The 27020-nt window shown below is 36.9% G+C and overlaps 3 protein-coding genes across 3 annotated transcripts; 2 read left to right on the top strand and 1 right to left on the bottom strand.

The window, feature by feature from the left end:
- Window positions 1–2237: 2237 nt before the first annotated feature.
- LOC112468799 (phospholipid scramblase 1-like) lies at window positions 2238–8105 on the bottom strand. Its single transcript, XM_025038149.1, has 7 exons — window positions 7383–8105; window positions 7145–7252; window positions 6210–6362; window positions 5457–5668; window positions 4470–4631; window positions 2978–3124; window positions 2238–2830 (listed from the first exon to the last, which is right to left on the bottom strand). The coding sequence occupies exons 1-7, from the start codon at window positions 7483–7485 to the stop codon at window positions 2786–2788; spliced, it is 930 nt and encodes a 309-aa protein (XP_024893917.1). The 5' UTR covers window positions 7486–8105; the 3' UTR covers window positions 2238–2785.
- Window positions 8106–12020: 3915 nt separating this feature from the next.
- On the top strand, window positions 12021–20955 carry LOC112468798. The gene is made up of 10 exons (XM_025038148.1): window positions 12021–12141; window positions 14009–14278; window positions 14471–14571; window positions 15140–15375; window positions 15935–16196; window positions 16376–16816; window positions 17021–17173; window positions 17383–17626; window positions 18195–18328; window positions 18755–20955. The coding sequence occupies exons 2-10, from the start codon at window positions 14020–14022 to the stop codon at window positions 19097–19099; spliced, it is 2175 nt and encodes a 724-aa protein (XP_024893916.1). The 5' UTR covers window positions 12021–12141; window positions 14009–14019; the 3' UTR covers window positions 19100–20955.
- Window positions 20956–22479: 1524 nt separating this feature from the next.
- LOC112468801 (GTP:AMP phosphotransferase AK3, mitochondrial-like) lies at window positions 22480–26310 on the top strand. The gene is made up of 4 exons (XM_025038150.1): window positions 22480–22654; window positions 23741–23860; window positions 24008–24180; window positions 24469–26310. The coding sequence occupies exons 1-4, from the start codon at window positions 22480–22482 to the stop codon at window positions 24673–24675; spliced, it is 675 nt and encodes a 224-aa protein (XP_024893918.1). The 3' UTR covers window positions 24676–26310.
- The last annotated feature ends 710 nt before the right edge of the window (window positions 26311–27020 follow it).

Below are 27020 nucleotides of genomic sequence, written 5' to 3'. Positions count from 1 at the left end.
CCAGGTTCCGTCGGAACCTTAATACCACGCTTTCTCACAAGATAGAGTGGGGGGCTCTTCGGGGGAAGAGTCGCCCTCTTGCTACATGGTTCTCATTCTCCATCCGTCGGTAGGGAGGAAGTTATAGCAGAGTATCGAGGATTATAGATCTAATTTACACTCATTCAAAAAATGTATAATTGTTTTAAGAATTTGTCTATTTAGATTGATAAACAAGTAAACTACAGAGAAAGGAGCAAAGAGTTTATATTTAAAGAGATTATTGATAAGTTCTTTCCTTTCTTTTTTTTTTTTTGTTATATAAGTTTCTGCTTTTAAATAGCAAACGGTCATTTCAAAGCAAAGGATCGAAAGAGAGAGGGAAGAAGTGAGACAGCAAACAAACGAGCAGATGTTCGCAAGAACCCGCGCGCTTTGGCTGCATTCGAGGAGCGCGCTATTAGCGCTATTGCATCATTCTGTCTTTATCGCTCATCAGGTGTAAAACAAGGATAGAACAAGCAAATAGCGCTAATAGCGCGCTCCCCGAATCCAGCCTTTGTATACTTGAAACGCAGGTCAACGGCCAAACGACATTCAGAGATATGAACATCTATAATCCCCTCATAAAACTTTCTCTTCGTCTATTTCATACTTTTCAACTCAAAAATTCAGAAACTTATTTTTCACTTATATTTCAACATTTCAATATGCTTTTATTAAAGATAATAAAAATCACGCAAAATGTTGCTAAGGTTACGATAAAAAATTAATTAAATTTATTAATTCTTCTCAATTGACTTCTGACATTTTAATAATAGTTTTTTTAGTCCTTTATGAATACTCAGATAAATTGTCAGAAGTGCTATATATGAAATATGTCCGGTGTGAAAATCAAGAGAAAAGCGATCGGTCCACTGAGCGCTGCGCCGCGCGCCGAAAGACGCTCTCGCACTTTGCACTCGATTTTCTCATGATCGCTTCCACTTTGCCTTCTGACACTTTGCATTTAGTTTATTCTATACGTAAACAATACAAATGCAAATTGTCAGAAGTTCTTCTTAATATGTAAATTTTCCGAGATTTTTCGCAACTTTGGCAGTTTCTGACAACACTTTAGCTTCTACTTACTCTTCTGACAATTTTTTCCCTGCTTTTTCTTATACTCCTCGATATCTATGCAAATTTTCAGCCGTACCAATCGACAGTTTTTTTTGTCGGAAAATTTACACGTCCGCCTACGCACTTAGCTTCCAGCGCGCCTTCTGACGGTCGGGCTTTCGCTTTGCCGGCAGCAATCGAACCTTTTCCAGGTAAGATATTTTGTGGACCGAGGCATGTTGCTTTCTCTGTATAGCCAGCTCTCCGTCTATCAAGACACACACGACGCACACGTACGAAGCTCGCGGAACTCGCCGCGATTTCGATCGCCGGCTTCGACCGGCCAATCAGGTCGGCCTATTACAGGTCGACCATGTGTACTACATATATTAATTGCTATGTTAGCAAGTGCATTATCGAAAAGGTAACTCACAAATAAGAGAGAGAGAATACTATATTTTTTTATTTAATAATAAAACATGATTTTATGCGGCGGCTGACAAAGAGCGAAAACATTGGAACAATAGCGCATAATCTAAAGTGGCAACGTTTCCCACGGGATTCTAATCTGCCTATTATAGTAGCACGCGCAAGGATACCTTGTAAACTTACCGCAGGAAGGTTCTTTACCTTGTCTTTTCCTTTCTACACTACGGTAAGTTCTCGTCATTTCGTGACATCTTCCGAATGAATTCTTCAAATCACCCGGATACTAATCCGTGTTTTTCGGTTGTTTTCAGATCCTGGCGACGACGATCTCATATACATATCCATGCTCGCGGGATTAAATGAAACGAACTTTCATTGATAAATGACACATACGGTCCGCGTACTTTTGCTCACAAATAAACAATATAAAACAAGAATCAGATTGGTGCCCATTCCCCAAAAGCACAGTTTTTTTTACACAAACAAAAATTTACGCTGCGCAAATAGGCGACACTTCCAGGCCGCCATATTTGCGTTTTCGTGTTCCACATGACACCGGCTATCGTCCCAAAAAGTTTCGTCGTGATGCCGATCACACATGTTTTTTGTCGCTGGCTCTCTAGTCTAATATGTCCAAAAGATGATAATGTTTACCTGGATATTCGTATTGAGCGGGAAAAGAGCGAGTAATTTCTCTTTGAAAATCCTAATTTATTATTTCAGTGATATTTCATAATTTTTTAACAATATATAATTTTTATCGTATAAATTTTATCATACACGTGTCTACACAAAAGACACGAACTTAATAACAACTCACCCAAGAGTAGAATATAATACAAACATCTTTATAAAGAAGATTTTTATATAAATTACATGACAATTCCGCTTGCGTTGAAAGGCTGAATATTGTCTTCGATGTCTCGCTTTAAAACTCGAAAAATTTTACATTTTGCGCATTTCGTAGAAATTTTAGAAACCTGCACATTTATACGTTGCACTTTGCAGGTACTTGCAGGCACTTGCAGCGAGTATTTATCGCATTATGCAATATTAAAATTTATGGTTATATTTAATAACTATTCGATCCAATTATTGTCTATCACTCACATAAAGTTTATGTAAATTTATGTCAACTTATGCAAGGTTACAGTTATATGACATTTCTTAAAAAGTTTTATAAAATTTATAATTTTTGCACTCGGTCCACGTTACAGATAGAGCATATCGGAATAGGCAATAATTTTAGAAGTCGTAAATTATTTATAATTAACGTCTACCTCCTGGACGCTCTTCTTATTCGTTGAAAATACAAGTATTCCTGGAACACAGAAATATAATTGTAAATAAATTTATTTATTTGTAAATTTATATATTATATGTATGCAATTTTCGGTTTTTGAACCGCTTTTTATTAGAGAAATCAGAGATTGATTGTCGGGGGTAAAGTTAAAAATTGATCACTCACTATCAAAAACGATGCGCCGAGGAGCAGGCTTTTCAATCTCACGTCTGTGTTTATCGGGAATGTGAGCAACAGGATGTAATCGACTGCCAAGTGATCCCACTGATGCATCAGTGATGCGATTTGACGCGATCCGTCCATCGATGTGACCTGAAAAGGAAGAAGATAAAATTGAGCAGTATAAGTAAACAAGTAAAATATTCATATAATAAAACTATATAAATAAAATGTCGATAAGTAAAATAAATATAAAAGTATTAAATTTTAATTGTTTTATACGCAGAGTGTCCTATTTTAAATAATGCATTTTAATATCTCTTCTGTAACTCGTTATGGACAAAAATGTTTCAGACAAAAGTTGTTAAAATTAATTAGTAGAAAATAATGATACAATAAAAAATAAAGTTTTCATTTGAAAAATTTAACTTAGGCTCTACTGGGCCCAACACAGGACCCAAAATCTAATAAGATTATCATGTGGCTCCTTTCAAATCATGCAACTTTTGTCTGAAACATTTTTGTCTATGACGATTCGAGTTACAGAAGAGATATTAAAATGTATTGTATTATTTAAAATGCACCCTGTATAATAAAATTATTTATTATATGTATATAAATACTAGCGTTTTTATTAAATAAACTATTAACAATACGTGTAAAATTGATAAAACTAAAAAATACGAGCACAGTTATGATTTAAGGGGTCATGCCTAGTTAGAAGTGCATGATTTTCGGGGATTTTTATAAGAAAGTCAATTTATTTTTTTTTACAACAAAAATTTGACATTAAAAGTATATTGAACAACATTCAGAATTTTTTTCGTTAAAAAATATTGCAAATTAAGGAAGTTACGGCCACTCTTGATTTTTCAGAGGTATCGTGCGGTGACCACGATAACTCCAAGCCAAATTATCTGAAATAAAAAAACCAATAAGATTCTGTTAGTATATGAATATATCTTGTTCGTGAACGAAGGATTTTTTGAAAAAATAATTTTTGACAAAATGGGGCGGCCGTTTTAAGGAAAAACGCAATTATTCGGGCTCTTAATTTTTCGTTTTTCTTCAATAAAAAAAAAGTTTTCATTAAAAAAAACCCCCTTCATTCACGAACAAGATATATTCATATACTAACAGAATTTTTTTGGTTTTTTGATTTCAGATGATTTGGCTTGGAGTTATCGTGGTCACCGCACGACACCTCTGAAAAATCAAAAGTGGCTGTAACTTCCTTAATTTGCAATATTTTTCAACGAAAAAAATTTTGAATGTTGTTTAATGTATGTACTTTTGATGTCAACTTTTTGTTGTAAGAAAAAATAAATTGACTTTTTTATAAAAATCCCCGAAAATCATGCACTTCCAACTAGGCATGACCCCTTAACTCAAGTTGCACTTTCATTCCCTTCAGTCCCGTCGTGTTTTATGCCATTCGCGATAAGCCTAACCGATTATTCGATTTATTTTTTTCATCCACGCGGGTGATTCTATTCACCTGAAACTGCGCTTCCTTGTACATGCAACAGCCGCAAATGTTAGGTCCATATATGTTGCAAAGCGGCTCGTTCATCGTGTTATATACTGTGAAGCTCGGCCCCACCATGCTAAAGTTCTCCTCCACGCTGCCGATGAGATTCGCGCTTTCCACTGTGATTCTCTGCGGAAACATGAGAAATGAAAGGATCAAGCAGGGAGATGAAAACGTCCGTCACGTTTTATTTTGAGCCAATAAAGATCTGGCATGTCGATAATCGAAGGTTAATCCTGCTGTTCCGCTCTCTTTCGTGCAAGTTCCAGTTTAAATGTACTTTCATGTTTTAATACGGCTTTATTTATATATATATGCATATATTTCTTTTTTACAGAAGTTTCGAATCATCGAGGAGGCTTCAAAAATAATTGAACCGCCTTATGTTTCTCGCGGTGAATTTAAACATTATTATTTAATTACAATATAATTGGTTTTTTTTCGCTATCAAAAATCCTTTATTTTTATTGTATAAATAGATGTATAATAAGATCGTCAAACATTAGTTAGTAAATTATAGGAATTATGACTAGAGAAAATTACTCCGTTTAATAAGAAAAATGGGTCATATTGACTCGGACGGAACAGCAAGGGTTAATAATTTAATTGAACACATTGTGCGCGGTTTGCGTTCAATTTATCGCGACAATATTCTTTGTGAAACATCAACTGCCGGGTCATCAAGGAACTATCGACAATTGCATTTTTTTATCCTTTTTAAGGCGCGGTCAAAAGGAAATAAAATTTTAAAAGCTTTGAAATAATTTTTAAGCTAGGCCCGCACGTTTAAATCATGTGAAATATCCTCCGTGTAAGAAAGAAGATTCATTTGCGATACGTCGACAATTAAGATGCCCACATACGTCCTGAATCATGCTAAATCCGGCATATATAATTACAGAGGAATGTGTAATATCTATTTTAGTGCAGTTCGTTGCGTTGGCGTCGACTTGCCTGTCGAGAGCACGGCACGTGCATCCAGCTAGGATCCTTCCGGATGATGAAAGCGGTCTCGCCACATTGATCCAGTACGTTCAACACGAATCCTTTGTACCAGCCATAACATCGCGATTGCGTTTCCGACTTGGATTCTATGGCGAGAAATAGCGTTTCCGCGCGCGGCACTTTCACCCTGTACTGAGTGCTCCTATCCATTCTCCCGAGTACTGCCGAGTATTTCACGTAAAAGTCGTGTACATAAGTATATATATATATATATTTTTTTTTTATTCTTCTATACATAACGTAATTATCTTGTCTACTACATTACGTCATTTAATATTGATAAAATCTAAAATAGAATTTTTGTAATTTATATTTTAATCTTCAATCTTGTAATAAACGAAATTAATACTAATAAGCATTAATTATTCATATAACTATTAATAATTATTTATTAGATAATATTACATATATATAAATATTACATATACATAAATATTTGAATAATAAATAACAGTAAATATGTAAATATATATTTATCTCAATAATAAGAAATATACATATATATTTAATATTATTTATTTTACTTAATTATATATTTATCTGTTAAAATATATTAAATATTTAAATAAGTTATTAAGTTATTAAGTTATAATATAAGTTATTATGTATATTAAAATATATTAAATATTTAAATAATCTATAGCTTCCTTCTTTCTATTTTTTTAGAGCGAAAAGTTGGCGCATGGTGCGCTAAATACGTACGAGTACTCAAATCAATAACCTGCTGAATTTCCAATTGCTCGACGCCGTCCAGGAACTGCGTGCCAGAGATCGAGTTCAACTGCGCCCTGGGTGTCGAGATCCAGTCAAGGGTGCTGATGGGAATTGGCCTACGAGGGAATCGACTTTCGCCTTCTGCAAATGCATGCGATAATTTGCGTGGACAATCAAAAGCTACTGCAAATCTTCGTGAGTGCGCGAGCACTCGTTATCGATTTCATTGCGTTACGCAATCAGTTAAAGCCTGAATAATTATTTCTATTATGCATATAATTACTTAAAATAATAACTATAATAAATATACATATATGTATATAAATTTAATGTATATTTTTTAATATTCAATGTGTATAAATTAATTTAATATGTTGAATATTTTATACATTAAATTTAATTATATATATTATATATCAATTTAATAACTATACATATATACTTGATTATATGTACCTATATATGATTAGACGAGAATAGTTGTTATTTGTTTTTTAACCGTCGCGATTTTCGAATAAGATATTTGATAAATTTTACGTGAAAATAAAAGAAAATTACGCAGATACATATAATCGGAATAAATATGTTTTGCGTATTAAAAAACTATTTTAATAACAAACTAAATTCTTTCCCCAAAAATTAAATCCACGAAAGTTAATAGTAAAACTGTTTTTGCTTTGACACTGCAATCGTATTACATAAAAGAAAAATAAAATATTTATATAACACATTGCGACTCATTTTGCTTTCCAAACTATCGTAATTCTCGTAACTTAATTTCCCATTTTTAAATGTCTGTTTACCTGTATGCGACGCGAAAAGAAAAAAAGGGATAATTGTATATTTTATTGAAATCACACACACACATTGTGGACGTTAATGGCCAGTCGGCGTTTTATTCGCTAAAAAAATTATCTATTCACCTTCCGGTTGCATCGTGATGACGGTGCTGTTCGCGTAAATGATCGGCGCGTTCTCCTGCAGCTCCATCGTCTGCGTCGCCGCGCTTGACGTCGCCGTCGCTGGCGGACCTAAAAAAAAAAGAAAAAAATTACGCTTTATGACTGCTTCTGAGAAAGAGTCACGCGCAAAAAAGAAACGTTTTTCGCGATAAATAAAAAAAATAAAAAAAATGTAAAACGCGATATCTTTGCCTGATACCGATCGGTTGTGATGATTGCTGCTCGCCATTGTTCGTCGACATGTTGAGCTGCTGCGCGTAACTTCGCTCTGCCATCGGGTCCGCTTCCGTGTACCGCATCATAATCGCGAAGTGAAGATCTCGTTCCCGTCTCCGGCGACGAGCGGGAGATAAGGAACGATCAAAACGCGGAGAGAGATAGAGATAGAGAGAAAGTGATCGATCGATATCTCCACCTGAGACTTCTATTTCCGAAACTTGCCCGGTAAAATAAAGCGATCCGTTTCGAGGGACGGTTGGCGAACCCGCGCTAACCACCGGTGGAAGACTGTTCGATCATTTGTACTTGAATTTCTATCCGCCTCGTTATCGCCCGATGAATTTATCATTTATCTATCGGTCCGGATAAGCGGTATCTTTAGCGCAGTTATCGATAACAAACGTTTGTAACAAAAGCGCTGACCTAAACGTGAAGATGACAAATACGCGAAAAATGTAGAAATCGATTTTTCCTTTATTCTCGGCCTGCCACTCTCTGTCTTTCGATTCATGTAATGTCAATCACACGTAATATCTTATTTCGCAACTTATCAATTATGCAATTAGCCCTTAACTGGCACTGTGGGGTAAACGCCCCAGCCTAGTTCAGCTCTAATGACCTCCTATAGTACGAAAATGGTACTAAAAAATGGAAGAGTTATCAATTTTTGAGTGAAAACAGTCATTTTTTCGTTTTCTTTTACGTTCTCTAACTTTTTTCATACTTAATATTACATTTTATCAAAATAACCTATGACATCTGTTAAAACGACATTTGAATACCTTGTCATCCGTGAGTGATCACCGTCATGTTAAATTAAATTGTTACAATCTATATCTCACACCGCACAGTATATATTATAATTTATGTGTATAAAACCTTGCGATTTTTATGTTCTATTACTCAAACTATAAAATACTTTGTTTAGTTGCTGAAGATGGTCCGAATAGGGACCAAAACGTACGTTTAATTCCAAAGAAGAATAAATATAATTTTCGCACAGTCACAACAGCAATCGGCTCTTAATTAGCCCGGTTCCTTCCACGTGCGGACATCCCACAGAGTCTTATATCTCCAACTAAATAAGATGTAAGTGATGAGCATGTTGAGCGTTTTCGCCAAGATATTTTGGCAACGGAAAAGAGATAACAGAGAAAATAGAGTTTTCTCAGCAAACAATTTGACTCACTATTAGGAATATCTTCGATTTACGTAATGCTTTTTATACATGGTCTTAGTTTTACGCGATCTCATTTTACGTGGTCAGAAAAAACATTTTTCTATGGTATATTTCTTTCTGAAATAGAAATGTCAAATATTTCTAGTGATGAAAATAGTAATTTCGAATTAAAAAAGTTGACTGCTTTGAAGTACAGAGTATTGATAACAACGAATAAAATTTAAATTTGTTTTGCTGAACTTTTATTATTACTGTTTTTGTGCAAATATGTGGAATAAATGTTTTTATAACATACACGGGTTTTTCTTTTACGTATTTTTTTTGTACTGGCAGATTCTCAATCGCGTAAAACAAACTACGCGAATATTCCGCGTAAATCGAGGGACGAGTGTAAACACATTATATTTTTCAAATTTAACGATATATTATAACTGTATTGCAATTGCAAATGCGGGTGATTTTCGTATTATTCTTGCGAATAAAAAGTTCTCACGAGCTGTCGAAGAATTATGCACTGGCAGACACCGCATTCCGATGATCGGGCAATTCCACGACGATGATCAATACTTCCTGAATGAAATTCCGAAAACGCCTTTCTTCGCTCACTTGACCTTTCGCAGATGGTAAATTAATTAACGAGTACGCACCCTCTCTCTCTCTCTCTCTCTCTCTCTCTCTCTCTCTCTCTCTCTCTATGATAATTTTATAAAACGAGTCACAGTTCCATTTGTGTTGCGTTTTTAATCCCAGATTTCACGCAATGCAAGGCATATTAGTTCCGCAAAAATACGTTTACAAAAATATATTTAAAAAATATTTTTTTATATATTTTTGGTAATATTTTTCACATCCTTAACAGTTTGTTAGGATAAAACTCTTTAAAAAATTTAAGGTTATGCTTGAAGAAAGAGTCGATGTCTATGCCTCAAGGGCGTCATGCACATGTTCGTATCGCGTTCCATTTAAAGCGGCGACCTATTACGTCGGGCATTTTTAGTGTATTACTGGACTTTTTTGGGTTACTTTCTCGCGTATATAGTCGAGTAGTCAGTTTTTAAAAAAGTGTCGTCGAAATACATATCGCTTATCTCGAACACACGTGTTCGTCCAAAATAAGTTATTGTCACCACCAAATGCAAATTCCGTTTGTCCGCTCTTCCTTAATATTCCTGACGTCGCCGAGGTTTCTGATGGTGTTATACCAGATAATCTCTCCGCTTTAAACCAACATCTTATAAACAGCTTATATTTCTTTTCTTATTGTTATTCTTATTCTTGTGCTAAATTCTTTTTGTCGAAAGTCTTTATATTGTAGCGTTAAATAAGGAAGCCTTATTATTAATATCTGTATCTGCAAATAATTATATTTTGTGATATTTCCTGCGCACAGAGTACACGGAGATTGAGATACGAAGCATATATATTATATAGCGCAAGTACAAATAAAAAACTGTCTTACTAGTTTTATTTCTTATTCTTTCATTGTTATGTACACATGTAATTGCCAGGGAAAATCCTATAATTATTCTTCTGCAGTTTAAAAAAATCTTTCTGTTTTACTTTAAATTTAACTTACTTGAATTTCTTTTTTCGATTTCAAATTATATGGTACTAGCCTTATATTGCATTATAATAGTATTTTGTATATAAATTGTAAATAGTATTGTAAATAAGAATGCGTAAATGCAAAAAAATTGAAATAAAAAAAATAAACTCTAAATTAATTAAATTTGTGTATTTATTAATTACATATAAACCAGTTCTTTAATATATCTACATATTCCAATAATTACAGTTGTTCTAAAAAACATGGAATTGTCCATTTTTAAAAGCAGTTAAGTTCATCTTTTTTATGAGAAAGACGAAAATTAGATAAAATACAATTAGAAATTGATAATGTATAAGTGTTAAAATTAAGAAACCGATAATATTAGTTAAGTGATAGATGATATTAACACTAACATTCTCATGTTGTATTATTTTCTAACTAATTTTTTGTTTCTCTTGTAAAAAAGGTGAAATTAATTTAGCTGTTTCGGAAAATAAAAACTTATATGCTCATAAAATAGGGGTAAATAATACAGTTGTTGGCCACTCTACAATGATTGGCCATATCTTAAAAAATTAAAGATTATAAAGAAATACTATTAAAATGTTTAAAAGTGTTTCTCTTAAAAGTGTATTAAATATTTTGTATTTATAATAAAAAACAGTTTAATAGTATTTCTTTCATAATCCTTAATTTTTTAAGATGTGGCCAATCATTGCAAAGTGGCCAACAACTGTACTGTTTACCCCTATATATTTTATGTGCTATGTAAATATATAGAATAATCTATATAAAACATTCTGTAAAATACGCTATGCACATTTATAAAACATTTTATTAAAATGCTTATAGAATATTCTATAATTATGCATACAATATTATATAAAATATTCGATAGAGTATTCTACTTATATTAAAAAGACATTTGAAGTAGTGCCATTCAAATATATTATAAAGATACTGTAAATATATAAGATTGACTTATAGAATATTCGAAATATTCTTGAAGATTTTTCATAGAACGTTCATAGAAATGTTTAGTGCTATCTGGGTTAAAAATGTAAAAAATGTACGGACATCAAAGCACGTGGAAAAAAACACGACACGACAAAAGCAAAAGATATAGAGTTTCAACTTTCATTAACTCGCAAGACGAATGGTTTCGCGTTAGTGCGACTCCTAACTGCGAACATTCAAGGATCAAAACAACATCGCGCTACAATTTTTCTTCGTAGTTTTTCGTTTAGAGTTTAGGGGATCTCGAGGACTCGAAACGCTCGGGGGATCCCTAGTAATCCCCTCGGTATTTATTTCATCCACAATTGCGATCGTGCGTCGATCAATCTCCTTTACCTCTAATTGCGATTTCGATTTTTCGCGCAGTCCTTAAAGCATCGAGGACCTCAAAAAGAAAATAGCGATCCGCTAAAATAATCCTTTAAATACCAAAGGCAACGCAACGTCCAATTAGCATTCTGCATGCTCTTTGCAATTTTTCCTGCAGCGGAAGAAACTTCGCGAGTCTCACAAAAATCAATCGAATACGCCTGATCTCTCTGTTCGCGCCCCGAAGGGTCGGCAAACGTTCCTCGGGTCATCGTAGTTCGGGAAAACTCGCGAGAAGGGATTGTAGAATTTTCCGGTCGGTGTGTTTTCTCTTACCCCTTGCGTTCCGCCTGCGCGCCCCTTTACTTGTTGCTACCGCTGACGATGCTGTTGCTGCCGTCGCCGTCGCCGCCGTTGCCGGCAGCGATAAATTCCATGCGCGTTTCTATCGATCCACCCATCCACCCTTCGTCGGCCTATATAAAAGCCGCCGCCATTGGTGGTCCTCCTGATTGTGAGAGAAGAGCAGGTCGGGATTCCATGCACATCCGGGGAACACCGTCGTCGACAAACGTTACGGCGTACTGAGATAAAAAAGAAATAAAAAGAGAAAAAGGGAACGCTGGTCGCTAACCCGTTTATCCTGAGGGGGTGGTCACGCGGATGAGAGATTAAATTAATCAGGTACGTCCCGTATACCGCGCACCCCGCACACAAAAGGCATCCCGTCGCGTCGTATTAATCCGTTTGAATTCCGTCAAGTAAGTTTCGTCGTTGATTACGTTCCAACTGTGTTTCCACGTTTTCGCAATTCGGTCTGCGTCGATTCGCAGTTCGTTCCGTTGCGTTTCCTGATTGCGACGTACGTTTCGTATTTCATGACAGTCCGTTGAGTCTCTAATTTAATTCTATAATCTTAATTATAATTATATAATCTAAATTATTCAGTTTTTTTTAATTATAAATTTCACCTGCGACACGTAGCCGCGTGCGAATCGATCCCGTCGACCGTGGTCTACAGTCTACGACTCGCGATCTCCCGACCTCGCTGACCCCGGAGCGTTTCATTCGCAGAAAATTTACGAAATTTGTCATAACACTCATAACGCGTCAACAAGCGACAGGTTATTATTCGTCGATTGCGAAATATACGTGGACAAATATGCACGGCTCCGATAAACACGCGAAATTTAGCGATATTTCGCGCTCGACGACGGTACCATCTGGTAATTTGATCCCCCTTAGTAACAATAGTAACTGACCTCTCGCTTGTCTAAACACGACACTAGTTTCGTTAACGTCGACATTTGACTCGAGAAGATCGTTTCTACGCGAATTTGAGGAACTTACATGTGTTTTACGATTTACACATGTAATCTGCGAGTTTTACATTAGAAAATATTACATTTATTGATCCTAAAGAGAAAAAAGAATTGCGCAATGTAATTTGTATTTATGTGCCCTCTTTATCACTTTATTTTACAGTATTTTCCTGATTTAGCTCATTTCGCTTAATTTTACTCTGACTTTTAATTAAAAGATGAAAAACCTGTTTCTACTTTACGATTTCTGTCCTTTACACTTTACTTTTCTTTATCTGTTACTTTCTGTTTAAAATTCCTCCCTCTTCCTTCCTCTTTATTTTACTTTTAAATTCAATGAATTTTAATATTAAGTTCGATGAGTTTTTCTATGAATATCGGAATGGATTTGATATGAAGGGCTATCTGGGCATCTTGTCTTGATGTTACGTCGTAGATTTCCTCGATACGTCTTCATTCGTGCGAAGGACTTCGTCACCCTATTAACAAAATCGATATTAGCTTAGTGCAGTATGCAAAATAGACGTGGTCAATATATCTATATATATTTATTACGATGTAGAATACAGTGCACGTCTGACGATTAAGGCACCGAGCGCAGAACCGGCAGAACCGAATCGAGGAGCTTGTTTTTCCAAATCGGTTTAAAATAAATCACTGTTGAAAAAAATAAAAATTACAATAATATGATATTATGGTTCATAAAAATGATATAAAATTATTATAACAATTTTCGTTAAAGAAAAAAATTAGAAATGTATTTTCGTTCTCATTATTCATTATGAGTATGCATAGATTAATATGACATTTACATAAAAAAAAGTATCGGTTATAGTACAGAGAAAATAAACTTGTCAATTTTTCTAAATTTTTTAATGTCTATATATATATAATATACATTAAATTCATATTTGTTTATACATAATCGATATGTTTTATTTAAATATCATATTAAATTAATCTGTGTATAATTGTTATTGCTTCTACAACAGTATTTCTTCACAGTTAACAGATTTAATCAATTTTTTTTTATCTGTAATTCTTTACACAATCAATCGAATTGTAATTTTTACTTTTTATTTATATTTAAACATTATATTAATCTGTGTATACCTCCTATTTGTATATATTGGATGGATAATAAAAAAGGAGATAATTAGTGTTTCCAGTTACTTTTTCAATGTCTCTTTGCGCGATATTGCATGCAATTATACATTTCTACTGATTAGTTTGAGCACAAATGGCATCGCCACGGTGGATACTGCCGCTGCTGATCTTGGGAACGAGCGCAATCACGCTGATTCCCGCGGCTCGACACTTCCATGACGAGCTTCTCAGGAGCCCCAAAAACATGCGGAAGCAGAGGTCCCTGGACATGGCGGATTCACCTGAGTATTACAACGACCTGCACTCGTTCAAGTATCACGGCGGCGACACCGACCGCAAGTTCGATCGCGACTTCGACGAGGACGACGAGGAGATCGAGTTCCTGCCTAGCGGTAAGATTTTTTCGAGAGAACGTTTATTTTTAGACTCCGAGAAAAGAGCGAAAAAGAATGAACTTTTATGGTATATGTTTTATGTTTTTCGTATTACATTTTTATGTATTGTATTTTTTTAGACTTTTGTATCGTATATCGTATTAGATCCTTGTATTTACTAATTGTCAATTACTTTTATCGCGGTTTTAGACAATGGTCAGCTGGAAACGGTGGGGGAGGGTCTCCAGGGCTTGAATAATAAGCTACTCGAAAGAGCACTACTCGATTATTTGGAGACTCTACCCGAGCAGGTATAAATCTTTCGATTTATCACTCAAGATAGATAGTCATTCCATTTTAATCAAGGTTAATTCCTAAAATTAAATCCCAATTAAATCTCAATTTTACTTGACTAGCAAAAACATTTCGGTTGCTCTCGATAGCACAGAAAACCACATAAACGGAAAATTCGAAAAGACAAAGATTAGTAACACGCATAATAATTTCTTTATCTAAATGTTTATAATTTTCAAATATATATAATTAATATAATTAATGTAATAATATTTATATAATAATTATATAATTATATATCTATTTATATTAAATAACATATGTAACATATATAACATAATAGTTTTTTATCCAAATTGTAGTAAAATTAATTATTTTAAAAGAAAGTAAAAATGATCAAAAAACTTTCCGTCGAAAAAAGAGGGAGAGTTTCAACATTTTGTTGATCGTAATATTTGTCCCTTCCAATCATATTAAAAAATTGTATAAAAATCAAAAGCAGAGACATTTTAAACAGTCAAGCTAGATGTGCCATAGAGATCCTCGATCAATAACGTTGAGCATCACGATGATAATTGCTTGCAGGAAGAACCGGTGCAGGCCTCGATCTTTCGCGAGCGCGAGCGAAGTGGTAGCCGCAAACGGGGTGGCGCCGGCGATCGACTGAACCTGGACAACGAAGATCTGACGAGGTTGTTCATGGAGGAACTGCAGAACGGTTTTCCGTACGGTGCGCTCGTGGAGGTGGACGACGACTATCTAACTGCTTTACAATCAATTTACGACAGTTACAGAGCTGGTAGAGGGAACAAAGTATACGAGTAAGTTCGATGGTCATTCCCTTCGACTTCGACCCATTAAAGATCACATCTATAATGTAACGAGCTTTTTATAGTTATATCGATTTATAACGAGCTTATAATTGTTATATCAGTTTATAAGTTTCAAGATATTAGATATCTTAGGAAGCTATTGAAAAAATTAGTACATAATTTAATGATTATCGGAACGCAGCATTAGTAGTATTTATTTAGTGTTTACATTGTATGTTGGACTCTGATGATTCTTTCCCACAAGCGCGAGAGTTATGATCGTTTTTTCCTCGACACGGTATATTTTTTAGCCTTAATTTCCAATGAATTGTAACTGTTCTTGATCAAAACAGATAAGAATTAAAGTTCTTTGAAAATGCCATAAGATAGCATGATCAGATCAATTTCGACAAAAAGTGAACTTTGATCGGTTTTCCCCTATACCCTTCATTCGTATTCTAACATCAGTTTGTTCATATAACATAATTTTTGTCCCGAAAATGAGGTACAAGAACGATTAATGGTTTGAAAAAGGGATTTAATGTTCAACGTAATGTTTGCTCGATAGAACGGCAGGACCAATGTCTTGGGGCGAGCTACTTAGCAAGGATTCATTGAGGAGCGAGATGAAGGACGGCAATGATGAGGAGTTCGTGGATCGCGATCAGGATCAGGGCATCCTATACTTGCCGGCGGAACGTAGGAATGTAAACGGCCGATTTCCTATCGGCCGCGAGTTCGGTAGCTATCGCAAGCTGACTAAGCGCTATCCGGTCGCTAAGAGAAGCCCCAGGCCGACCCAAACCAGATCAAAGACTACGGATCCTAAGGTAACGCGACAAATAACAAAGCAAGATCGTGCTGCTGCTGGCAGCTAATTGCTCTGTCTACTATCAATCAGTTTTTGATTTTGTTGTGAAATTACACGTTTGTGGAGTCAAACGTCAACGTGGAACATGGTGGCAACGTTGTGTAAAACATATTCCTCTCTCTCTCTCTCTATTTTAAGGTTGCTCAAGACCTAGGAGCCCTATTCGGCACGCAATTCACGAATTCACACAATCACACTCATAAATCTGATCATGAACACGAACACGATCACGATCACGATCACGAACGTAAGCAAGAATCTGATCAAAATCACGAACACAAGCACAAATCCAATCAGAATCACGAACACAAGCACAAATCCAATCAGAATCACGATCACGAACACGAGCACGATCATGAGGGCAAGACGGAAACGCCGTCGAAAGTGACGCCGTCCCCGAAGGGCCAAAAAGAAAACTCTACGAAGACGGCCAAATCGAAATTCCTTCAGGTGAGGAAGAAGAGCGTCGACTGGTCGCAATATTTCGGCATTGATCGGAGGAAGAAGAAGACGACCCTCACAGCCGGACAGGGCACGCAGAATCAGGACGACGAGTGGATGCTGCAGCGTTACTACGAGGTATATCGTATAATTATTAAAATTCTTTTGTCGAATGCATCGCACAATGATGGCAATAAAAGTGGAAAAAAATATTTATACATCTTTATATTTATAATATAGTTTATAGATTATGTATATTTGTAATAGTTAATGGTAGTTCAACCAATAGCTTGATTTTATTCGCTAAATAAACAAGTAAGAACCTTCGTCCTTCGTTGGCAGAATATGGCCGAAAATTTAAAGCCAAAGGAAGACGAGAATGAGCGGAAGGATAAACTCGAGCAGATGGATACAAAATTGAAATATATTAAGGACTTGATTATCGATGAAGCTATGAGGTACGCTGCTTCGGAGGATAAAGTGGATCTGCAGAAGGTAAATTTTTCTACTTGCATTTTCACACATTATTACATCAATTTTATTTGAATTATGAAATATAATAAATTTAATTATAAATAAATTTGTTATATAATACTATAAATCAAATTATCAAAATATCTAATTTTTTCTTTATATAATAATAATAATAATAATAATAATAATAAGAATTATTGAAAAAAAAAATGTGTAAAAATGTTTAACAGGTGAAGGATAAGTTAATGTCGCGAATGGCAGCGGCATATACCTTGCAGAAAATGCAAAAAGCGCTGAACGATCTTCGAAACAATGTTGCGGCTCATAAGCAGACACAGAGAACGCAAAAGGAGGCACAGCACAATTCTACGTCTAATTTTCGCGAAAACAATAATCCGAACACTAATAGTGTTACCGGCAGTAAAGCTGACGAGAAACGGAACGATATTAATAACAATATAGAGGAAAGCGAATGTGAGTATTTTATATCCGAAAAGAAGTTATAGAAATTGTAGGAAAGATTATACAAACTATGCAGAATATCCCACAATTACTGAGTCAGCATTTATTGAAATTTTTCTTAATAAAAGCGTATTGCGCGTTTCTTAGTTATTAATTTTTTAACTCTAAGTTTTTCTGAAGAAAAATTTTTTTTAATTTAATATTTTTATAGTTCATATTTATCTTTATAATTAATTTGATTGCACAATTTTATCTAATATGTAATTATGTAAATATGTAAATTTTTAGCTTTTCTATAATTTGGAAACTATAGTTGAGTTTTGTTTTATAATTTTATAAACATATCAAAATTGAATAAAAAATAACATTGTTCTCAGAATTTACTTTCATTTAGCTTTCGAAGCTTTTTAATTTTAATTATACACAATTCAGAATTTATTGATCTCTTATTTTTAAGTCCAAAGAATCTGCAGGCAAGAGATGGCTCGATAAATCTGGAATAATCTGTGCAAATCCAATGAATCTCGAGTTAAATAATAGCTAATACAAATTATATGAGACAATTGTTTGTATTATACAGCCATCGAGGAACCTAGAAGCTGTCCGGAATTAGAAGCCATCGAGTGGCGATGCCGAACTGTGGATAACGTAGCCGGCGACACAGCTCAAATGCTCTACGTGCCCTGTGTGAAATTGCAAATCTGCAAAGCTTGCGTAAGTCCATACAAATTCCTATCTTTATGTTATAGAGATTTTTAGATAATTCGGAGATTACGGATAAATCAATCTAATGTCGCACGTGAAGACATAAAAATGTCCTCTACATTTCTAAATCCAAAAATCTTGGAATATTATTCAATGCAATAGGAATATCAATCCTCTTATTGTCAGAATTTTCAAAGCTCAATTTCATGAAAAATTAAATTCCATCCTAACAATATCTCTTACTAAATTAAAATACTTAGGCATCAATATTAAAATATTAAATATATTCTTAATAAATACACCTAACGCGCTCCAACACTCTATTAGTCTCAGGATTTACAGGCTTATTTTTTAAGTTTGAATTCTTAAGTCTCATTTCGTGGGAATTTTTTCCCCCATTCTTCGGAAAAGCTACAACAAATCGTTTTGTACCAGGCGCAGAACGAGGAGGGGCTGTTACCCTGCCTCGCCAACTACGCCCTGGTGGCCGGCAAGGTGTGCGACGCGTTGGAGTCCAGGGACGGGCAGTCGCGGATGGCGGCTGCGGTGCGCGAGGGCGAAAGGCAGTCCTGCGCGAACGCTGCGTTGCTGCTGTCGCAGTTGCAGCCACCCGGGGCGGCGACCGCGCAGTGCCGCGCGCGGAACTCATGTCTGCGGCTGTATCAGGCGCGATACGAGCACCGCTTCCGCACGTCGCCGGCGTACGAGGGCAGTTCCGGACGTCGCATCCATCACGAAGGAGCCCTCGACGCGCTGCAGCAAACCATGTCCGAACGATAAGGATCAGGCGAGCGAGAGGAAGCTCCGGTCCGGCCGCGCGATACGGTTGAACCGCCAGTTATCCGGACGTCCAGGTATCGCCTGAGTACCGAACGGGCTCCCCCCCCCCCCCCCTCCTCCTGACGATCGACATCCGACTGAACGCGGAACGAGGATTTTTAATTTACGCCGAAACTGTTTTGCTGTTGTAGTTATATTTGTTATTTTGTTTAATACCCCCTAGGCCTACGTTTTCTTTTACTAAAAGTCTCGTCCGGATAACCGGCGGTTTACTGTATTAAAAAATCTTCCGTCGTAATAAAGCATGAATCAAGATTAGTCCTCCCTGGGTACCACACGTTTCCTTAAGCTTCTCGGATCTCATACAGAAAAAAGTTAAAAAAGAAATTTATAAGTCGATTGTCTATGTGATTATTTTAGTCACAGAGACCCCTGCGTGTGGTACCAGCTGAGGATTAACGAGAAGCTGCGGCACACGAAAAGTCATTCCCGAATCGAAATAAAATGGATTAGAATAGTCATCAAAAACCGTATAAATTTTTTTTTTTAATACCGGGAAAAAGTAGCAGTAGTAGTATGCAGAAAAGAAGAATAGTAAAGTCCATTTACCAACGTAGATTAACTTTAATCTCGGCTTAACTTTCTTTTTATCTTTTTCTAGTTTTAAGAATTAGATATGTTTTCACATAATAAAGAATTTTTAAAAGTGTAATAAGACCGTACGTATATGATAGATTAAAAATTCTTTATGTGAAAACACATCTAATTCTTAGAACTAGAAAAAGAAAAAAAGTAAGTTAAACCGAGATTATAAAGTTAATTTACATTGGTAGAAATGGACATTAGTTTGCAAACGTGGAGTCTCCGTTTCCTTTCGATTCGAGAACAGGTTTCAAAAATATCGGTGGTACTCGACGTGAAACAGCATTTTTCGCACACGACGCATATGAATTCCTCGTCAGCGCAAGATTTCAAAATCCTGAATTTAAAAATTAAAAAAAAGGAAGATAATGTCTAATTAGCGAAATGTTGCGTTTTATCTGTTTAAAAGAAGCTTGTAAACCCTGGATCTAAAAGGAGAGTAGATAATACCTCTAATTAAGAGAATAAGATGTTCTATCTGTATTTGCGAGGTGTGCTATATATTCGTCTGGACGGATTCACGAAACATCCTCCCTTTCCCTCGATCCTCCTACATTGAACTGAACAACGATTAACGAGTTTACAGAGACAATAAATAAATGATATCCCCGACAGATTTATTTGCACGACGACTCGTAATGAGGAAACGAACTTTGCGAATGTTTGCCATCCCCGAAAGGGATACTGCAAAATTCCATCAAATATGTAGAGTTTGGACGAACGCCTCGCAAATGAAAGTCGAGAGGAGATCCAACGACGTAAAAATATATGTGTAAATTATTGTGTTAAGTATCCTAAAAAGAGAAAAAAAAATTATTGTCGCGAGCGCATATGTGTCTCCCCTTTAGCGCATTAATTCTTCGCGCTCGCGCCAATCAAAAGATTACATTAGACGCGATTATAATTTCTCGCACGCGGTAGTTACACGCGGAATTGCCGGTTTAACGCGTTTCTCGCCGGGAGAAAACGTAACAAGAAAAAAAAATAAAGATAGAGAGAAAAAGAGAAAGAGAAAGGAAAGAAAGAGAAAGGATACTTGACGCAGCTTCTAAAGAGTCTATCTCTTCGCAAATCTATATCTATTATTACTGTCTATTATATTATATATATCAAATGTTTACGTTACACGGCGTTATATGGATACGCATGTCGATGGTGTCTAGTCGATGTGTCAGTCCTATATTCGAAATATAATAAATATATTTCAACATAAACGCGGCTCAACGTCCCGTCTCAGCACGCACCTTGTATAATTTTTGCGACACATATTACCTAGACGACCTGGACGTTGTCGCGCGATTCGACAATGTTGCCATTGCGGCCGAAGGGGTCCACGGGCACGGAAATGTCCTGCAACATTTCCAGGATCTCCAAACACTGCGGCCGGTAGAGTCTCAGCAATTCCAATTGCAGCTTCGCGCAATCAACTGCGACGATTAAGTACGACGGTTGTTTATTTTTTCGGAATTAAATTAGATAAATCGAAGATCGAGAATATCTTAGAGTTTATACTCACTCCGCAGTCTCGACACCTGTTCGAGTCTGATTTTCAGTTGCATCTGCGCCTCGTTGGTCTGGCGGATCGTCTCCTCGAACGAATTTTTCGACATGACGGCTGATCGAGTTAATTGGACCCTGATTGGAATCAGCAACTCACTCGTAATGCCAGTAACGAAGGAAAGTAGAGAGCCCGAAGGAAATGGCTACAGTTAGAGCGGGTTTCGCGGATCGCAGTGAACTTGCCGTTGCCGCCAACAGTGCCACCAACGCAGACACGTTCAGCTCGCTGGCACGTGATCTGCCACGGCGGCGGTTGTCTCGTCACGTTTGAAAACTTGACAGAATTCAAATTAAATCAAATCGTTCGTTTTTGTCGAGACCGCAGCTCCGCGCGGCTTTTAATCGTCATCTATACATTTGTTAGAAAATAATTAATCTTCTTATCCGCTCACAATTCGGAAAATTTTTTCAAATGGCAAGAGATTTTGCATAGGATCATTTTTTTTTCCGAAGAACTGGTGCACGTAGTGCAATAAGTTAGAGTGAGACAATTAAGTATATTTTATTTCACTCTAATTTATTGCACTAATGCGCACTAATGCGCAGTTCAGGAAGTTCTTCGAAAAAGAACTGATGGAAAAAGAACAAAGAATCTATATCTTGTATTTAAAATCGTGTTAAATCAGTGCACACGACTTCGAGATGTTATACACTTCGCTGAGATATATTCAAACTATAATATTCACAGTACGATGAGGATGCAACTGGTTATTTCTAGATGACAATTCAATCCGACTGCGAGCGAAGGAGTCGCAAATCTGCGTCACAATCGATCATTATTACTAATCATTAGTTCAAAGTTCAAGGTTCAAAAGGTTCAACGCCTCGTCGATGACGGTCTCGCGCCGTCCGGTCGCTCACGTACGCGAACCAGGGAACGCGCGGATCAATTCAATTCCTCGGGCCTGCGCGGAGGCGAGGCGGCGAGAGGCAGCGCGTCGGGACGCGACGCAACGTTACGAAACGGCGCATCGCGGTTGCGTCACGACGCGTCACGGCGCGTCACGGCGGCCGCGCGGCCTTATCGCCGAAGTATCGAAGTCCGCGCGGCGGTCAGTAGTAGGGATCGTAGGTAGAGTCCGGCGGGGGCGATGCGAGTTCATCGCGGCACTCGGACGCTCGTCGTCGTCGCCGCCGAGCGCAGGAAGCCGTCAGCCTCGTAAACCGCGGCTCCCCTCATGGTTGCGATCACCACGTGTCGCGCCGCCGCCGCCGCGACGGCCCTCAGGGCCGTCATACTGGGCGCGCCGGCGTCCGGCAAGGGCACCGTCTCCTCCAGGATCGTCCAGCAGTTCGGCGTTGCGCACATCTCCAGCGGCGACAGGCTGCGCTTCCACGTGTCCGCCGGCACTGGTACGTCGTCGTCGTCGTCGGCGATGGTGGTGGTGGTCTTTTACCCCTGAATATGCCCTTTTGAATATTTAAAAGCGCCCGCTGTCAATCTCCTCCTCGTCTGTCGTTTTACTATTGAGTATTTTATTATTGGTACATACATGTAAATATGTTGAATTTTTTCTGTTGAAACATTTCGAAAATGCGTATTACTATATTGGATATAAATTTTAATTTTTTTTATTTTGCTAATTAGGATTTTATCGTTAACCTCGTACTTCGAGGTCAATATCTCGATAATTTCGATAGCAAGATTCACGGATAATCGACTTCGTTAACACGAAAGTTTGTTTTTAAATGTTCACACTCACGCCGCGCGCCGTTACGTAATCAGATTTCATTCCATTATCAATCAGTTAATTTGAAAAACATGTCGGAACTGTCGGAAGTGTTATTGTCATTTCGATTAAATGAATTCTCCGCGTTTAATATCTTATCTTCGATATACCGCATTATGTAATCGTAATCGAGAGCACTTGGATTTTGCGATAACGCGTTTAAATTATTAGTTTTGATGAAATTATTTTTGTTCGTCCTTAATCACGTTTTCTCTCTGTTATTATTATTAATAAATTATAATATATGAAACACATTAACATATTAAAACACATACATATTACATACTATATCATATATATAATATATTATTATATAATATATAATTAAACTATATATATACATTATATATTTTTAGTATTTATAGTTTATTATACATATAATTATAAAATAACATTAAATATAATGATATAATATATATATTATATTAATTAGATATTTAATCTTATAATTTCAATGACACGTGTCACACATCAAATTTTAATAAAATTAAATTTTCGCGTTTGTTTCTATCCTTCATCCCGTGCTTGAAAGATTGTCGGTCTGTTAATTTTAGAAACACCCTCGAAACACGCGATGCCTCCGATACAACAAATTTCGCGCGATTATACAATATGATTCAATGAAAGCTCGAGAAGACACGTGCAGCCGTTCCGTTGAATTGGCTACGCCGGTTGGCAAAGCGCTCTCAGACAAACATCTCGTTTGCAGATCTGGGCAAGGAGGTAAAGAGGTACATGGACAGCGGTAGCTTCGTGCCGGACGACACGATGATATCTCTTATCGGAGACGAGATCAGGTCGATGGCGGGTCGGAATTGGCTGCTGGACGGTGAGTGTGGAAGGAAATGATTCTGGCCTCGCGTTAGCGTCGGCGTCGGCGTCGCGGCCAAGGTCGTCGTCTCGAAGCCGCGAGTTTCCCACCTGCCGCCTGATGTGTGTGTGTGTGTGTTCTAAACGCGAGCGAATATCTTGGCAGGATTCCCGCGGACATTGACGCAGGCGGAGCGATTGCAGAGGCTGCACCCGATCAATCTCGTGCTGAATCTCGTGGTGCCGACCGCCGTCATTCTGGACCGCGTCAAGAGCCGATGGGTCCATCTGCCCAGCGGTAGGGTCTACAACATCGGCTTCAATGATCCACGAGTGCCGGTAATCAGCGCGCGCGCACACATACACATACGCAACGAATGCATATCTATATCTATCTTCATTGAAAATAAAAGAGCGCAGAAAGAAGCGCAGGTTTAACTGAGGATATACCAGAGCCTATAATACTACATTCTTTACAATTCATTATAATAAGATAGAATCTACTATACAATATTTTCTTCTAATATATTATAATTATAAAATACTAGCGCTGCATTTTTATTAATTATAAAACTGAAAGTCGGATCTTTTGGCGTTAGTTACGGAGCATTTTGTCGCGTTTTGCAGGGCAAAGATGATGTAACGGGCGAGCCGTTGTGCCAGAGGGAGGATGACAAGCCGGAAGTTGTACAGAAGAGGCTGCAGGACTACGCGACGAAGACCGAGCCAGTCGTGCAGTTTTATCGTGAGATTGGCATACTGAGGGAGTTTCGCGGCAACGCCACTAACGAAATGTGGCCGGCGATCAGGAATTGCGTAGCACAATATTGCTGAGCTTTAGAGATTAAATTTTTAGATAAATTTTCTATTTAAATATGTCGGACGGTCGCGCAGGCCATTCTGATCCTTAAATAGGTCTATTTAGATCTGTTTAGATTTCTCCAATTCTTCGTTTCTTAGATCTCTCTAAAGGAAACAGATTTTTGAATATTTTGGACCTAATTCTTATATTCTATTTGCCTAAAAATTAAATTAGATTAGAGAAGCTTAGATTAGATAAAATCTCACGCGCCTAAGAATAATTTTCATATTCTTTTATGAAATAATTAAAACGGACAATCTATTTAGATCTATTTGAGATTTGCAATTCGCGCTCCCCACACGCGATCTCGAGTAACAGATGGGAATATCACGCTCTCCTCCGGCAACAAGTGTTTTTTACTTCGCAACAACGACAGACAGAACGCGTACTATAGCATATCCGCGCGACGTTCTCTCATGCACGCACGAACGCACACAAGTGTGACTGGCATTAGATTGTAAATACGCGATGTCGTGCCGACAATAATAGGCTTGTAGATGTTTCCGAATGAAGAACGCCTAGGTAATACAACGAGATTTCGCGGTAACTCAATGATATTGATATCGTTGCGAGTTATCTTTTGTTTCGCAACTAGCACTTGCATGACAAACCGCTGCTTGTGGCCGAAGGTTCAAAGTATATAGTACAAAGCAGGAATTATTGTTCGAATAATCGGCGATACATTCTAGGATGACGTAATCGTCATATATTTCTCAATTTATTTCGAGCGTATAGCGTTACAGCTGTAAGAGAGATATATAACAACGTTCAATATTGTGTACATATTCAACAGTATAAGTACAATATACGCATATACATATACATGCATACATACATATACAGTTTGAGGCATCTAAAAAAAGTGTACATATAAATGAATTCTTTAACAATCTTCGTGTTTTCTATTTTTAAATCTATATTACGCTTTAGAGAATACTCTAGGCTTATTTGTCGTCGATTAAGCAAGTTATACATATCATGTTATCTCGCTTCTTGGAGCGCTCGAGTAATTTTGCAGCGCGAAATGAACGATTCACTCCAGTCTATTGTCTATTCTACTCTATTTTATCGTAAATGTTTCTGCCGCTCTTGAAAATATCGTTGAAGACAAAGCTTGTAGGAATGTAACAGGGAAAAAGACTCGTTTAAATAGTTTTCAAGATTTCGAAAATTTTATTGCAATTTTTTCCTTTTATAGTTCTTAGATATTATTTTTATTTATATATCTATAAATAAGTACAGATATCACAAATCTTTTCTAAATAAATATTTAGGTGTACACTATTAGATGCTTCATCCTGTATATATCATGTTCACGTTCCTCAAATTCCTCTTTAAAGGCAGAAGAGTTACTCAGGAATAACTCGATTACAAATAAATAAATAAATTAATGCCTTATTATAGTTTCCTTTAAACGAATCAGACTTGAGAATCGTCGCGCTTTTATTCGCGTGGAATTTTGTTGTATATATATAGAGAATTTCGCAAAATATAATTTTATTTCGATAACTCAACAGATTTAACGCGCGTCATAAAATTGTTTCAAGACTAATCAAAGCCTCGTTGTAACACGCGAAATAAATATTTGCTGAAATTTCGATAACGAATCAATATTAAGTCATATTAAATTATTATTAAGTTAGTTATCACTAATGATCAATATATAAAGCCATCAACGAATTTCGAGATCATATATAACCAGATAAGAAAATTGTGCATTCTCATAATAATTGCATACATATATATATACATAATAAACAATCGAAAAGACGAATTAATCAGCTCATTAAGTTGTACTAACGTCGTGAATAATCTTGCTTCCTTATCTCCTATCTCATAAGTAACAGTAACTGGTCATTGAGTTCACTCAAATTCTGTTTTCATACACGCATTGAGATCGATGGGAATGCGTTACTCATCGCCTCGATACTGAGCATCTCATTCTTTCCAGGACGACATATCCGGCTCGCGTTTACTATGTTTTCCTACGCGCGCTCTGGAGAAGCGGCTATATGAAAAAAAAATACTGCCGCGAGATATTGGGCGAGCAGATAGAGACGCAGAGACGTTCTCGCGAGAGTAATTCAGATGAGCACGGAATCGCGCGTGTCATACTCCCGTGTTGTCACCTTCTTTTTTCCTTTTTTTTTCTATCTTACTGCAGCAACTCGAACTCCTCGCACTCGTACAGATCGTCCTCCACGCTCTCGACGAAGTGACCTGCTGACGGCAGAAGACCTTCGACGACCTCGATTCCCTGCTGCAGATCCTTACCGCTTCCCTCGCAGAACAGAAACATCGGGTAGTCTATCTTCTG

The sequence above is a fragment of the Temnothorax curvispinosus genome, unplaced genomic scaffold, assembly GCF_003070985.1.
Source record: "Temnothorax curvispinosus isolate PA1 unplaced genomic scaffold, ASM307098v1 QBEX01002049.1, whole genome shotgun sequence".
Taxonomy (NCBI): Eukaryota; Metazoa; Arthropoda; class Insecta; order Hymenoptera; family Formicidae; genus Temnothorax; species Temnothorax curvispinosus.
Note: the sequence above shows the minus strand (reverse complement) of the source record. Positions and strands in the feature narration are given on the sequence as shown.

Bases quoted from the DNA above. Each gene is read 5' to 3' on its own strand.
- LOC112468799 (XM_025038149.1), bottom strand. From the start codon at position 7,485: ATGATGCGGTACACGGAAGCGGACCCGATGGCAGAGCGAAGTTACGCG. The intron at 5,669-6,209 runs GTACGTATTTAG...AATACTCGGCAG, and splicing joins GGTTATTGATTTGAGTACTC to TACTCGGGAGAATGGATAGG. The intron at 4,632-5,456 runs GCAAGTCGACGC...ATGTTTCCGCAG, and splicing joins ACGTGCCGTGCTCTCGACAG to AGAATCACAGTGGAAAGCGC.
- LOC112468798 (XM_025038148.1), top strand. From the start codon at position 14,020: ATGGCATCGCCACGGTGGATACTGCCGCTGCTGATCTTGGGAACGAGC. The intron at 16,197-16,375 runs GTAACGCGACAA...CTCTATTTTAAG, and splicing joins CAAAGACTACGGATCCTAAG to GTTGCTCAAGACCTAGGAGC. The intron at 16,817-17,020 runs GTATATCGTATA...CTTCGTTGGCAG, and splicing joins TGCTGCAGCGTTACTACGAG to AATATGGCCGAAAATTTAAA.
- LOC112468801 (XM_025038150.1), top strand. From the start codon at position 22,480: ATGGTTGCGATCACCACGTGTCGCGCCGCCGCCGCCGCGACGGCCCTC. The intron at 22,655-23,740 runs GTACGTCGTCGT...TCTCGTTTGCAG, and splicing joins CCACGTGTCCGCCGGCACTG to ATCTGGGCAAGGAGGTAAAG. The intron at 24,181-24,468 runs GTAATCAGCGCG...CGCGTTTTGCAG, and splicing joins TCAATGATCCACGAGTGCCG to GGCAAAGATGATGTAACGGG.